Source organism: Haliotis asinina, chromosome 7 (assembly GCF_037392515.1).
Source record: "Haliotis asinina isolate JCU_RB_2024 chromosome 7, JCU_Hal_asi_v2, whole genome shotgun sequence".
Taxonomy (NCBI): domain Eukaryota; kingdom Metazoa; phylum Mollusca; class Gastropoda; order Lepetellida; family Haliotidae; genus Haliotis; species Haliotis asinina.
This window is the reverse complement of record NC_090286.1, coordinates 37,037,954-37,053,769: the sequence shown is the minus strand read 5'-3', so window position 1 is coordinate 37,053,769 and position 15,816 is coordinate 37,037,954. Positions and strand designations below refer to the sequence as shown.

Sequence of the window (15,816 nt, the reverse complement as noted above, 5' to 3'; positions counted from 1 at the left end):
ATGTATGTCTGTGTATCGAGCACGCATGTGTTTTGTGATGTAAGGACGGAGTGTGGCTTTTGAGACTATTTCCTGGGGGTATGATAGCGTGCATTGTTCTCAGACAAATTAATATGGAGACAGGTGCGTGTTTCGGGATGGCCAAGGTGTATATAAGTCATGGTTACTGGTCACTGGTCATCTCATACACTTGAGGACAACATGAAGTCCCAAATAATCCTGCTGGGTAAGTACCTATACGTTTGACATTTCAACTGGACATCTTTTCAAAATTATTTCACATATTGGGAAGTAAGACAGGACTTTCAAACTGAATCCATGATAAAATGGAGAAGGATGAGGAACGGGTTGTATATGGCATCATGTTTCAAATAGTTTTACACATAAACTGATATATTCTACTTTTCTTAGCACTTCAGGCCATGTCATTATTTTGAACTTTTCTATTTCTGGTATTTATTGCAATGTAATTCATGGAAAACGGAAAGAAATACAGAACTGTCCAGTTGTTTTAAATGATTTTTCAAATGGTTTCAGATAAGGAACTAATAAATGCTACTTTGTTTGCCCTTTAGGACTGGTGTCACTCGCAGTGTACACGACGGAGGCGGCACGTCGATTCAACGTTGCTTCCGTCGCCCAACGTTTACGTTCTCGTTTCCACGCCACTCGTGAGGAACTATGTGCGGAGTTGGGGCTTCATGGCAAAAGCGCTATCGTTCCCAGACAGTCCCTCAAGACAGTGCGAGGAAGGATCAAACAACGTCTCCAGCAAACCTATGGGGGTCTGGAAGTAGTGGGAGGCAGCGTGGCCGTCGACGTCGACAGGGTCGGTTACACGGGCGTTGTCAGCGGTGAACTTTTCACATCACTGGAGGAAGATATTCCTAACCCTGACGACTGTGAGCAGACACGTGACACCGTCAAAAGAGTAGCATTCACACAAGAAGGGGTCACAGAGTCTCGAGTAAGCAAACTCAGGGTCACGAAGAACGTCTACGTGAAGAAGGATGGCGTGGCACGTCTGGCCTATGAAATTAACTTCTTCTACATGAACGGCAAACGGCCTAGTCGTCCATGTTACTTCATTGACGCTTGTGACCTTACCACTCTCCACAGGTTCAATAACATCCAGAACAAAGCAGTCGAGAGACGCCTAGCTGTTCTAAGACACAGGAGACAATCTCCTGGGGATGATGAGTGCTCAGGAGAGACCACCACACCGGAACCGGAAACGACAACTGATAGCTGTGACGGAGGGTCGGAAACTCAAGACCCCCAGACAGCACCACCCACAACAGCAGCACCGACAACAAGAAGCCCCACTACAGCAGGTCCAACAACGTGCAACAACCCTGCCAGAGGGGAGGGTGGAAACCTTAAAGTTGGAAGGTACCTGTATGGCGATCCTCCTCTCTGTCTCAACACCACCGTCAGAGGCTCCAGCTGCATTCTGGAAAACGCCTACGTCAAAGTAATAGACTTGAACCAAGGTACACGTAGGAACAACCGTGACCCCGCAGCTTCCTACACTTGTGCCAACGGTTATGATGACGCCATCAACCAAGCCTACTCCCCCGTCCTGGACGCCATGAACTTTGGCACCAAATCAGCCCGTATGTTTATCGAGTGGTACTCAATGGTTCCCCTCAACTTCAAACCAATTCTCTTTGTTCATTACGGCAACAACTACGAAAATGCCTTCTGGGACGGCGATAGTCTCACTTTCGGCGATGGCCGATACACTTTCTACCCACTTGTCAACCAAGACGTTATTGCACATGAACTTGCTCATGGTGTCACCGAACAAAACTCCAACCTCATCTACGACGATCAGTCTGGTGGTATTAACGAAGCCTTCTCCGATATAACAGGGGAGGCAACTGAAATGTTTGCTCGTGGCTACAACGACTGGTTTGTTGGAGCTGAAATCTTTAAAAGCAGGGATGGGGCCCTACGTTACTTTGAGGATCCTACAAGAGATGGGGTTTCAATCAAGCACACCAGAGACTACAGAAACAGCGTGGATGTTCACTACAGCAGCGGCATCTTCAACCACGCCTTCTACCAACTCGTTCAGGAAAACAACATGCCCATCAGACAAGCCTTCGAATGCTTCCTCAGAGCAAACGTCATTTACTGGGGCCGTTCAACGACCTTCGAGGAAGGCGCTTGTGGAGTCATGAAAGCTTGCTACGACCTCGGCTACGACTATCAGGCAGTGAAAAGATCTTTCCAGGTTGTGGGAGTCACTTTCCGTGGTTGTCAGGACCCGACTTTCATGGAGACCTTATCGGAGAGCGAGACCCTGACTGACCTGACCGTCTCCTCCTCCCATCGTCCCGTCTTTTTGTTGGCGCCTCCATCGGAGGCAACCTACGTCGTTGTGACGCCAAATACAGGCGGCAACTCCATCAACATGGCCGTGTACGACAACCTGGAGTCCACAGAACCACTGGCAATGGCAACAGGCCAGTTAAGATATCAGCTTCCTTCTGGGTCTCCGTCGCTGTACCTGCGTGTATCTGCTGACGTAGATAATGACATCACTGACGTCAGCGTTCAAATCACGTATGAATGAATGTCAATATCTTACAGACAATATAATCTGTAGCTTTCCCCGATTAAAGTATATACAATTTCTATTTGTATTCTAAAATAACAAACTAGATGTTTCAATAGGACATAAAATGATGTTTAGCGATTTCTAGATAGTTGTTGTAAAAGAGACCAGTTACCCAAGGTTCCGGAACGTGTTGTAAGAGTGCGCCTTTTGGCGTGGCATGATCCGACGTTGTGACTTTAAATCCCAATTTTGCTTTTACCGTGAATGGCTTACCAGCATCGTATCCATCGGACATTTGTAGAAATAGTCCAAGTTTCCCTTTGTGTTTGTTGTCTAAACCACTCGCTCACTCAAGAAAAATATATTCTGAATTATGAGAAATGAAAAGTTGTTTCACTTTTTCACTGCATGTACATTAACATAATGCATTCAGCACCCAGTGGCATCACATCCGCAGTACAACCGTATGAATGTCGACAGGAACTAATAATTACCTGATAACTAGGGAGAAAACAGCTCAGAAACATCAAGACGATTCAAGGGAAAAGCGTTGGTAGATACTCTTATCAAAGCTGCGCATACTTATGCTCACTATTGCAGATATCAGTACGAGCTATGGTGCGAATTCCACTTTGCCGTCCAGTCTAAGACATCTCTGTTATATATATTATGAAAATAGTATCGCATTTCCATTATCGCTCAACGTTTGCTTATATACCATTAAAGAAAAGTCGGGGATATTGGATTTACAACACTGACAAAATACAAATGATGAAGCCAAGGAGGAACCAGATGATAAACAGAAATTAAGGAAAAATGTTGACAATTTATTCCATTCCTTTGGAAATGTTTCATCTGTATGGACATATATTACTTTTTCTCATATGCATTGGCATTGGCTAGTGGAATGTTCGTAAAATGGAATATCCCCTTCTTTATTTATTTGAATGTTATATTTAACACAGTGTAAGTGTTTTCATGGGTAACAAGAAAAACTGCTTTAAACAGGTAATTTTGTGTTTATATCAAAAACTTCACAAAAATACGGACGTAACAATACTTCAAAGTAACAAAATAAATTGCTTAAAGTGAGCCAATATGAAAAACATGTTTTGAGCGGACGTCTTATCAAAAGGGCGTCGTTGATATTACTAACTCCCTATGCCCGCACACATAGGTCTCCTGTTTGGCACTTTTGACAGAGATGTTGAAGGTGTGGCTTCCTCGCATCAACATGCCGAGCTCTGCCGGTCCGGAAGTCTCCATCGTCGTCGTCGGAGTCACATTCGCACGGTTGGTTTCCACACTGAGAACAGGTAAGGTACTCGGTCTTGTAGGGGAAGACGAAAATGCGACATGCCTTGCATGCTTGATTGTAAACGACCTGCAACAATAGCAGACATATTGGGGATATGTCAGTAACCATGATAAATATGTAGATTAATACGTATTACCGTTTGCACCGCACAAAACTTTGCGTTAGTTTAGATTAACGCCGTGTCATATGTAAAATGTAATTAAAACATCTTCGTAAATACATTTGGAACGCAAATTTGAAACACAAGGCACGACAATTCATAATGCCATTTAGAAATTGGTCAAACGGAACATACGTCATAATTGGTATGTCACTTTCTCAGCAAGGGGTACAGATTCTAGTAATCGTAGAGGATGAGACCCATCCGGGTTTCGAACCTAAATTAGCGATATCCAGCCAGGAGGCAAGTTAGACTTATCATCAGCTCAGGGCTTTTAAACCCTCTACACGCAGCCCAGGAGACGCCGCCTAGTCAAACCCACCAAGAATATATGAAGGCTCCCCAACACTGCGGTGGAGGGTTCAGGAGGTACCAAACAGAGTCCACCGAGAACAATGGGGAGCCTGACGACATTGTATACTTGGGATGCAAGCGAGACATTTCAAAGGCAAGGTCCGCATATTTCACATGCTTTTCCTGAACCTTGCCACTCATTGCTGTCAAAAGATCAAGTTTATTGGCTGGAATATTTCTGAGGCTGTATATGGGCCTATTCCAGAGTAGTTTGAGAGAATCATTTTCCGTGACACCCATCCATGGTTCAGGGTCGTACCATGGATGGACCCTAAAGCCACAGCCATGTCGTCATGTCTTTTAAGAAACGGTGTTTGAGCCAAGGAAGGGCATCCACTAACAAGGTGTTGGACAGTCTCTGTAAATTCATTGCATAATCGATATTTCATGGAAATATTTTCTTTTAGAATTAGATTAAGGTGACTGCGAGTGGTAAGTGGCTGGTCCTGAGCAGCGAAAAGGAAGCCCTCAGTTTCACATATGAGACCAGCCGACTTCACCCAGGCGAAGGAGTCATCCATACACTTCATGCACACACGGTGCAACTGCTTCTCAGACAGCTTCTCCACGAAGGACCGACTCTGGGCAGACTTGGTGAAGGACTGCACCTGGTTTACTCCCATCGCTGTACACCAGCAGTACATCACCATCAACAAAATCAACCTCGAATTTCAGATTCTGTCCAATGCCTTTGTCACACTTAACATAGCTACCCAGATAGCATTCAGACGTTGGTCCAACGTCTGAAAGCTATCTAGGTATGAATATGATAAGATATTATTGTTGCTGAAATAACAATGATAGATAATTAATCATTTACTGCCTTAGGATTAAGGCCAATAAAGTATGACGATCTAAATAGTGTCATATTGTTAAGAAATAAATGAAAGAATAAAAGTGTTTCCTCCTCAAATTGGGCCAAAATGGATACTATAGCACATAAGCCCCAGGATCATGAAATAACTTATTTGCTGGAAAATATTTGCTTAAGTATTTATGATCGCATGCAAACTAGACCTAGACCCTGACCTCGAAATATCAGATATGGTATTTATGTAATGTTATAAATCCGTCCACAGGCAGACTGTAGCGCAAATGGGTCTTCCGGAAGCTGGCAAGGGGAATGGAAGCGAAACGCGATCTGATATACCACAAGTGGCGCTTAAAATGTTGAATAAAATATATTTCACGTAAGTAATTATTAATCATGGGGTTGGAGATGTGAGAGCACAACCAAGTGAAGAAATGTGTGTATACTGTTGATGGTGGTGATATTTCTTGACATGAAATATATTTTTTGAACCTAAGGGGGGAAGTACGTTGTCAACCTTTGCTCGCTTCGCTCACATATAAGAAGACTAGTCATATTCTCTATGCTGCGCAACCCTATTTGTGCTAGAGATTGCCTGTGATCCAACATGTATGAGATATTTGAAATGATATAAAAGGTCTTAGCTAAGATTTGTTAATTTTACCGGGGTAAAGTTTAGTTTTCAACCCGGTGATATATATTTTAAGAGTCCTGTCTGTAGAAAGATTATGAGGTCGCTCCTGTCTTAAGAAAAGAGCAAGAAGTCAGAAATTTTTGTTAACATAAAACTTGCCTTCTAAGCAGTTACTGTATTTTTTCTAGTCATTACTACATGTCATATGCGGCCAGTTTATGATGGTGCTGAATCAGCTGAGTTGGGTGCTACTGTCAGTTACATATTTTGCAGTTGTATGTGTTAGATATCTTACTTATGTTGGAAAAAAGACAGACATGAAGCCAATAAACAACTACAATGCATACAAATATTTTTAGAAGTGTAGAAATATTCTTGAAAATACCCTAGGAAATGTATAGGTGAAAATAATTGCGGTAACTGTCTACGGAGCGGGTGTGTTCACATGCTAATAATTTAAGTTCTTGAATTATTTTTTGTGTGTTGATAACAAAAACTTATTCCTTGTTCCAGGCCCACATAAAATTTCTTGTTAATTGTACAGGTAGAACTCTAAATATTCTTCTAAGTACATTTACTTACGTTTGTATCTCATGACCTTCAAATTTCAAAGTCCAACATATTTTTCATAATACCTGCAAAATATTCTATTTAATTTTACTGTTACTATTTTGGGATAGAAAGATCTGTTTGTACTCTGACAATGCCCATAATGCATATTTTGATGATGTTTTTATCATTTTTAAATACTAATCATGTAAGCAGTACATATGTGACTAACATGGCCCAGATGGATAGACATGATACCAATATAGAGCTAGAATACTTAAACATACTTTCCTAAGTGCAGAAATATTTTTAAAATGTTCCTAACCAAAAATAAACGGCTGAAAAAATGTTGGTGGGCGTCTTGTAGATCTAAGAACTTTTTAGTATATTTTTTTTGCTTGTGAAAGTCAAAGTGTTTTGTTGTTATTGAAATTCACTCTAGCAACACACCGAATTTGGTTGAAAACTCCTCATAAATAAAACATGACTGATTATGCCTACCTAAATTCCCAGATACCCATGGTCAGTGATCTTAACCAAACCAAAATGTACAATTCCGTCAAGATCATCCCCTCTCACGAATGTAAATTAGAAGTACTATAGAGGGAACTTTCCATGTAACCCGTCAAGAGTCGGGTTAGAAATGGTCAGTCTTCATCAACTCCTGCGTGTCGTGAGAGGCGACTCATGGGATCGGGTGGTCAAGCTCGCTGTCTTGCCTGACACACTGTCATGCTATTGATCACTGGAATGTCTAGTCTAGACTCGATTATTTTCAGACCACTGCCAAATAGCTGATTGCCGCCTTAACTAACAAACAAACCAGACTAGTAGAGGTCACGGATAGCAAGCCAGCTATATCTACAAGACACTGACTTGAGTTTTTAAATTTCTACTGAGTGGCCCACTCGTGTGATTCCGGGGCAAGCCGAATGTCTTCTTTGGGTACACTATTCAGACCTGTGTCATAAAATACCATGCGAGTGTTCTTCTATCGGCCCAAGGGCGGTGGAGTAGGCAGGTCATTAAAGCGTTCACTCGTCACGCTGAACACTAGGTTCGATTCCCAACACAGGTAGACTTTATGTAGCAGCAAAAGCCCATTTGTGGTGTCCCTAGCCATGATATTGCTGAACTATTGCTAAAAACGGCTCAAAACTAAACACACAGCTCTAGCGGTCCAACACTGGTCCAATCAACTGTGATCCACACACGACCACACACGATCAGTAATTGTTATCAAATAGTGTAAAGTGTGTTCGTCTTGATTACAAAGGGAAGTATATAAATAGACATCTCGGTTGATAGATTGATCAACTCTTACCTTCAAAGTCCCCTGGATACGATATACATGGGAGCTCTCCCAACCACGACTGCAACTTTTACAACGGAACCATCCATATACCCGTTCCAATTTGGGTCTTCGAGATCGTCCTCCTCCTCTGGACGGCATAACTAGTTTATCATGTCCCCATCGTGGTTTCACCTTTACGACATATTCACATGGCTGAATCGCACGTGTATGGTTTCCAGGAAATCGCTCAGGTGACTAACGTGAGCTTTGTATGGTAATAAGTTGTGTTACGTTGTCACATGACCATATATCGCAGCTTGTTCCGAGAACAGTTTTATGTCATGATTCGACTGACATGGGACACGCACGCTTTAATGAATGAAGTGAGATAAAATCATGATAAAGTGGCTTTAGAACGGTGTGTTCAATTACATACAATAGTTTAGACATACTCAACTCCAGGATTAGCTACTGTTCATCGCGCGCGTGTGTGTGTGTGTGTGTGTGTAAGTCTCTGTGTGTGTGTGTGTGTGTGTGTGTGTGTGTGTGTGTGTGTGTGTGTGTGTGTGTGTGTGTGTGTGTGTGTGTGTGTGTGTGTGTGTGTGTGTTGGTTGGGTGGTGGTGGTGTAGGGGTGGGGTAGAATTAGGAATGCATACAGAAGCAAGACGGAGACGGGAATTGTCCAATGTGAGTGACGAGCGAGCGGTGGTGTACTGGTCGTTTGGGACTGATCAACAATTCCCTGTGTCGGGTTACATCACTTTGCTGAGCCGGGATCTGATGATTGTTTGTTTGGACTACTGCTTGATTATAATTTGACAGTGTGTGATTATAACCTTTCGTTCCAAACACGCTTTTCGCCGTGACCTCAGTGAAATGTAGACCTGTTCAAATCGGCGTTAAAACCCAAGCAGACCTAAGCGGATCCTGATAGAAAATGCTCTTTGTGTTAGTGGATGGGCTGTGTTGATGAAACTGGGTTCATTGAAAACAGGACAAACCCACTGAGTACCTCTAGGCAATTCAAATTTAATCGTGAAAGTATAACATTACTTTAAAAGAGCATTCGACGTTGTGTTGCGTTTTCTTAATTTGACCATCAGTATGAAGAGTCTTTATGTGCAAGGTTGGTCTACGTGCTGGGATCTGCATAATCGAAGTCTGGCCACATGCAGAGGTCTGTATTTTCGAGGTCAGGCTAAATGCAGGGTTTGCCCGACTTGCACTTGTGACAGAGATCAGATCGGTGTGGTTTGTTGAGGTCGATGGTCCTCTCCAAACGGTCTTTCTTTGTACATATGCAATCATGTTGTTTGCATTTGGAGCAGATCAGCTTCTCTACACGGTACGGCAGGCAAGGGGTGTCGCATGTCCTGCAGTCCTGCGCATACGCCGGCTGTTGAGGAAGGACATAAGGTGAGTGAGAGGGAGTTGTGCTATAGTGAAGCAACTATATTTGCACATTTATTAAACTGACGATTAAAAGAAAGTATACCAACATCGAGAGACGATTTGCATTTATGAGTGAGTGAGTGAGTTATTTAGTTTTACGTCGCTTGTAGCAATATTCCAGCAATATCTTGGCAGGGACGCCAGAAATGAGCTTCTCACATCGTCTTTGAATAAGAGAAGCGAAGACGTATTCATTTGTATTGGGTCAGCTTATATGTGACACACTAACTGACCCACGAGGGGAATCAAACCGGGAGCGAACGCTTTAAGCACTAGGTGGGAATACTCTCAGATCCTCACGGTCATGTGCGTATTTTTAGATCAGGTGCATAGCAACCAAAAGACATCACGAATACAGACACATCCACTGGTTTCATTCGGTTTGGGAGTAGGAGTATATAAACCCTTCATTTCGGATCTTGCATCACTTCATCCCTGAATACACGGACGACATCCAACTCTCTCTCCCTGTTGGTTGTTTATCTTGAGGATGGAAACCATTCACGTGATATTCTGAGAAAGAATTACTCCGGTCTAGTGCAAGCTATACAGCATGTAGAAGAAGTGGTCGACAAACTCGTGCAGTTTAAAGTCTTTACCATCTTCATAAAGGCAGAGATTATTGAAAAAACCTCAAACCCCCTTTGACCGTGTCAGAGAACTACTCACCATTTTACTTAGACGTGGACCCCAAGCTTACACCCTCTTCTGGAAAGCACTAGAAACATTCGGAGAGAGGCCATGATATTGCTGGGACTAGAGACGGACAAGATAGAGGATCCTCATGACGATTTGTACCTACATATTGACAGTATACCTCTCAAACCTCAAACTAAGTTCCAAGAATGGCTGAATTCCTTTCAGGTTTAGCCCGTGCAGATGAAGCATAGTCCTAGTCAATGACCCAGGCAGGATTTGTGCATATTTTTTTATTATAGGATACTTATGTCGAGCACATATCCATACAACTATTGCTTGCTCAAACCGCTGGTACTTGTTTACCTCGATCATAGGATGCCCGTCTCAGCGTCACATCGTATTATCAGTCTCAACTGCCTGGGGAGTATACAACTCTTGCTGCCACTAGGTGGACAGAGTTTTATTGTGGCTCTCTCATCCTAGCGAGGTACCCAATCACAGGCAAACTGTAGCGCAAATGGGTTGCATAGACAAATTGACCAGTCTTCTTACATGCGAGCGAAGCGAGCAAAGGTTGACACCGTACTTTCCTCGCTTCGGTTCGAAAAATATATTTTTCATGTGAAAATAAAATATCTCCACCATCAAAAATATACATCCATTTCTTGTCTGGGTTGTGCTCTCACATTTCCAACTCCATGTTGAACAATTACTCACGTGAAATATTTTTAATTCAACATTTTAAGCGCAACTCGTGGTATATCAGACCGTTCTTCACCTCCATTACCCTTTCCAGCTTCCGTACAGAGTGAAGGAACAGGAGGGTATTATTCTATATGGAATACTTACAGTTACCTCCCCTGCTTCATTCGAACATTGCGCCAGAAGTGTTTTAGAATAAACGTTACGAAAAATAAGACAAATAAACTCTGACGGGTTCATGATAAAATTAGGCAATGTGCTATTTCTATCTAATTTCTGTTTATTCTTGTTCCGTCACTCCGTTCAACTGGAGGCTGGCAGGGGTAATGGAGGCGAAGAACGATCTGAATACCAAGCGTGGCGTTTAAAATGTTGAATAAACATATTTCACGTGAGTAATTACTAAACATGGGGTAAGAAATGTGAGAGCACAGTCAAGTGAGGAAATGGACGTTAACCTTTGATGGTCGAGATATTTTATTTTGACATGAAAAATATTTGTCGATCCGAAGCGAGGAAAGTACGTTGCCAATAAGAAGACTTGTCATATTCTCTATGCTGCGCAACCCCATTTGCGCTACAGTTTGCCTGTGACCCAGTTCACAGCTGGGAGGATTGGGAATCATTGTCAGAGTACTTTGTCAAAGTTTACTGTACCCGCAACTAGGTGTATGCACGTATTTAAATGTCCACCATCTGGTCATATACCAACGGATTCGTGGGTTCTTTTATGTACCCCCTTCTACAGATACGTTTGCTCCCACCCAAGAAGTCGTTCAACTTGGCGAAAGCCAAGCTGACGAGAGAAAGCCAAGTTGAAGAGAGAAACCGTCGTCAGTAGGGAAAATACAAAGGAAACTGTCAACAAAACGAATGAAAACAGATTTTTAAATAGAGACAAATGTGTCATTTGTAGTAGGATTGTCGATGTGTGAACATGTATTCCTGTCTCGTATGCTCAAAACAATATGGATGGGTTCATGACTTGTACCGATGTATTCGGACAAAACATTCTGGAGAAGATCTCAAGCAGTAGCAGCAGCCACATGGGATGCTTGGAAAGAATTTTGGCTCTTACATCTATTTACTATGATCGTCTCAAGGCCGACATCATGTGGAAAAACCAACTTAGTGAAACAGCTTTTTAGAACAGATGAACATTAAACCTTATCCTGAATGTATTTTACCATGGCAGGCCTTGTATAACACAATTCAATCCAATATTTATCCCTATGTTGAATTTCACCAAGGCATTCCTTCTGATATGGAAAAGGATACGTTTATGGACCCCCATGTGGTGAATGGGGTTATCCTTGTCTCAGAGACGAAACTGTCATTAAATGCCTCTGTTCAATAATCCGGTCGATCGACAACCCATCATGACTTTGGCGACCAGTTTCAAAGGGCTACCCATGGTTCCCTCCTATGGGTACTTGTTGCTTGATCTAAATTCTCAAACACATCCCCTTCTTCAACTTTGTCCTAATGTATTCAGTTTAAAAGGGGACCCGTCCATGCAAGGACCATTCAGACTGGTGTTACGAGTGTGTATTTTCTGTATATTTTGTTATTAATTAAGTAATAATTATTACTGGGTCACAACATTTAGTGTTCTGAATAATATTTATGATGGGTCACATTTCGTTTTAATAGATGGTCAATACTTTTAGGTTTCTGGTTTTCTGGAATTTATCTGCTCTTAGTTTTCTATGTGTTTACTTCCGGGAGACTTATTCGAGGGCATTCTACAATGTTGACGATGTTCCTTTGTGCCCGAACTTTCGGGAAATGGCTAAATATATATAAATAGGCCGGTTGCCGTGTTGTGGGACGGACATTTCTGGAGTTTATATCATCTGCATCCGTCAACTCTTATCTACACCATCCGCTGTCAGACCGAACGCTGTGTTTACATTCTGCATAGAGTTGATTCTCTCTCACACCAAGAGTTTGCTACTATATATATCTTGTGACCCATTGCCTTAGATTTTGTCTCATTTGTATTGTATTTGAAATCTGTATTGTGAAACTGACTTGTGACTTTGTATACCTTTCTGTCATTGCGTAATAATACATTATTTGAACGTTTATGACTTGTCTTTGTTCTGTTTTGCTGGTTCACAGGGGATTTATTACATTGTTTTGTCACGGTAAATTATTAACCCTAACACTGGGAAGAAGTCACCGTGAAAGCACCTCGTCCTCTGGTGGACTGTTGTTTAGCAATCACCACAACTTACAGAAACATTTACACCCTGAGATGGACAATGGTGAGTCAGTTAGTGATGACAATGAGAATGAGATGGCTTCGTCACATATTAGAATAGACTATTTATCGTTCTGATAGCAACAAACAAACCTATTTAGGGAGGAGTAGGTTGTAGGGAAAATAGTATGGTTCAGGCACCGTGAGACAGACAAATGTTAGATTATGAGTACAACTTGAGGAGATATCATATTACGCCTTTTCTGAATGAGAGGTCAGAGGTGGCTGAGAGTATTTCACCATGTCTCAAGGGCCGGCGCTTTGATATTTGAGAAGACAGATTTTCTCCCCATGCTACAGAAAAGGTTATTGAGGATGGAAAATTTAAACATTTTGTTAAAAGACATGTAGTTAGTAACCTAAGTCATTGTTTTTAAAGTGGAAACTGGCTGAAACGAGTTTGTGGTCAGTGGTCCAGTGAGTTCGATAGTTGCTCTATTGCTGATTGGTCCAAAACAATGGTGTGATGTCATAGTGTGATGCTATGATGTGATACCAGTTCCCTCGGGGTCCGTGGTCATTAACCTCCCAGTTAGCGTGAGCCACCCGAATCCGTTTCCCACGGGGAAGTCAGACAACTGGACCACCAACAAAGTGTTCTCCAAGGTTATTGTGAGGTTATGCTTCTAGACTTTATGCTGTTTTAGCAATATTCTAGCAATAATACGACAGTGGACATCACAAATTGGCTTCACACATTGTACCCATATGGGGAATCAAACCCGGAATTTTGGCATGACGATGGGACGCATTAACCATAATGCTACTCCACCGCCCCTTTGTATAACGAGGTTCTAAACCAGGTCAAGGAAGTTGCATTTAAATGACTAGAAAAGTGCTCTGTGAATGAATCTAACCCTTGCGAGGAGTGAACACTGTAAATAAATCAGTCAACATACTGTGAATCCGTGACAGTAGACGTGGGAACTCTCCCATGTTGATCCACAGTCACACTCGAAGTAACCATAGCGTCGGTTCGACATCGTACACGGCATACAAAGGACGGGGGTAAGGTGTGGACCTGCGTGCTACAAGCGTCCAAACGATCATATATTGTACTCACAATGTTTATCGAGGAGCCAAATCGATAATAAGAATACACACATTTCTACGAATGTCACTGTCATGTTATTCTCGGAATTGTGATAAATATATCGATGATCTATGTAGGTGTGCATGACTTGTGTGCGTCTCTGCGGTGTCAGGTTAGATATATACTATCTCAAAAAGAAACACATAGACGAGAAATCTGTTGCGAAAATGTTGTATTTTCAAACATTTATAACTCGTCCACAAATAGGCTTTAGTGTACCAATTTTACACCAGTTCAGTAGAGGGTACTGTCTATACAAAAGTGGGGATACTTTTAAGTAATAGAGACACTGAGCGCGATAGTGACGACGTAGCCTATGCGCCTCTTTTGGGGAATACATAGTATACTAACTTCTTCAATAGAGATTTCTTGTGCCTGGCACCCCTGACGGCATGGCGGGCATGGGTTGATCCAGAGTGGTTGGGGTTGGGAATTTGGTATAAACCCAAGCTTGCCGTTTTTACAAGCACAGTGGTGTCACAACGTACTTTCAGTTATTCGTTCAAATAATCTTCATCGCTATTTTGCCTTATTCACAAGGGCGAATTTACTTGGACGGATAATCGAGACTTTTTTTCTCGCACGGTGATGTGTTGTACATCATTTTGAAGGGGTCACTTCCCTGATGAAGAAGCAAGAAGTATCTCCGTAACTTAAAAATAATTTCAACAAGGTATTAAACCTTAAATCACCCTCTGTACAAGTCTTGATGGATGCTGACTGGCGCACAAGACCGCTTCTCCAAAACACCTGTGTTACGAAGTCGTGGTAAAACTGGTCAAAAACCTTCAACGACCTATTCAAATCTCAGTTGTCACTGTTATACTGTCAAACTATTCACCTATGTAAACATATAATATATGAACAGTACAACCTTGTTATTGAATGTTCCTTAGTTTCTTTTAACAGTTTAATTGCAATGTTTATGAAGCGTAGGTAGTAAGGTTTTATTATCATACGGTCCCGCCCCAAAGATGACGCTTATCTGGTTGATCCTGCCAGTCATCATATGAACGCGAGCAGAACAGCCTGGAAACTTCCATCCTTTGTTATGTGTTGTATTCCAGGAAGTATATAAATACCCCTTGCATGCCAAATATGGAGTTTGTTTACGCCCATATATAGATGATATGGAAAACGAAAGTAGAAGCAGGGAAATGAACAAAAAAATACATCGCTGAACAGAAACTGTACTCTGAGGAACTCTTACTGGTGTAAGATTTCATCATGCTAATCAATCATATCTATGTCGGCTTTATGTCACTTCGACCACAGGCAAACATAGCGCAAATGGAAATGCGCAGCATAGAGAATATGACAAGTCTTCTTATGTGCGCGCGAAGCGAGCTTGTAAGAAGACTGGACATTTTCTCTACGCTGCGCAACCCATTTGCGCTACAGTTTGACTGTGGTCGAAGTGACATAAAACCAAAGACAACTTACTATATGGAGTAGTCGTTATGGCTCTATGAATTACTAGTATCCTACAAGTGTTCAAAGCAGCTGAGCGAGATTGCGTTTTCGTTGCTTTATTGTTAGCATGCCTACAGATGCGTGATTTTTCTGCAAATCTCTGGGCAAATGTTATATCTTATGTTAGGCTAATAAGACATGTTCATTCCATGGACTACCCGTTAGTCAGTGAAAAGGACTTTGCAGATTCAATCCATCTTTCGTCATGGACATGTACCGGGTTTCATTCTACCAGAAGGATACAATTTGGTGTCCCAGTATAATGCTAGGATGTTCCTGTTATACTACAACACGTGAAGGTCCGGGTTACAGCTGGTGTTCAGTAATCCGTGCTTGACGGCGGAGGCACTAATGGGATCGGGTGGCCAGGTTCGCTGAATTGCTTGACACATGTCATCGTATCCCATTTGCGTTGGTCACTGGATTGTCTGGTTCAGACTCCATTATTTACATACCGCCATATAGTTGGCGTGATGCATTAAACAGCAAACCATCAAAACAACC

At 42.1% G+C, this 15,816-nt stretch overlaps 1 protein-coding gene across 1 annotated transcript; it reads left to right on the top strand.

Moving 5' to 3' along the window:
- The first annotated feature begins 201 nt into the window (after positions 1 to 201).
- Positions 202 to 2,643, top strand: LOC137291470 (neutral protease-like). The gene is made up of 2 exons (XM_067822822.1): positions 202 to 226; positions 576 to 2,643. The coding sequence occupies exons 1-2, from the start codon at positions 202 to 204 to the stop codon at positions 2,579 to 2,581; spliced, it is 2,031 nt and encodes a 676-aa protein (XP_067678923.1). The 3' UTR covers positions 2,582 to 2,643.
- The last annotated feature ends 13,173 nt before the right edge of the window (positions 2,644 to 15,816 follow it).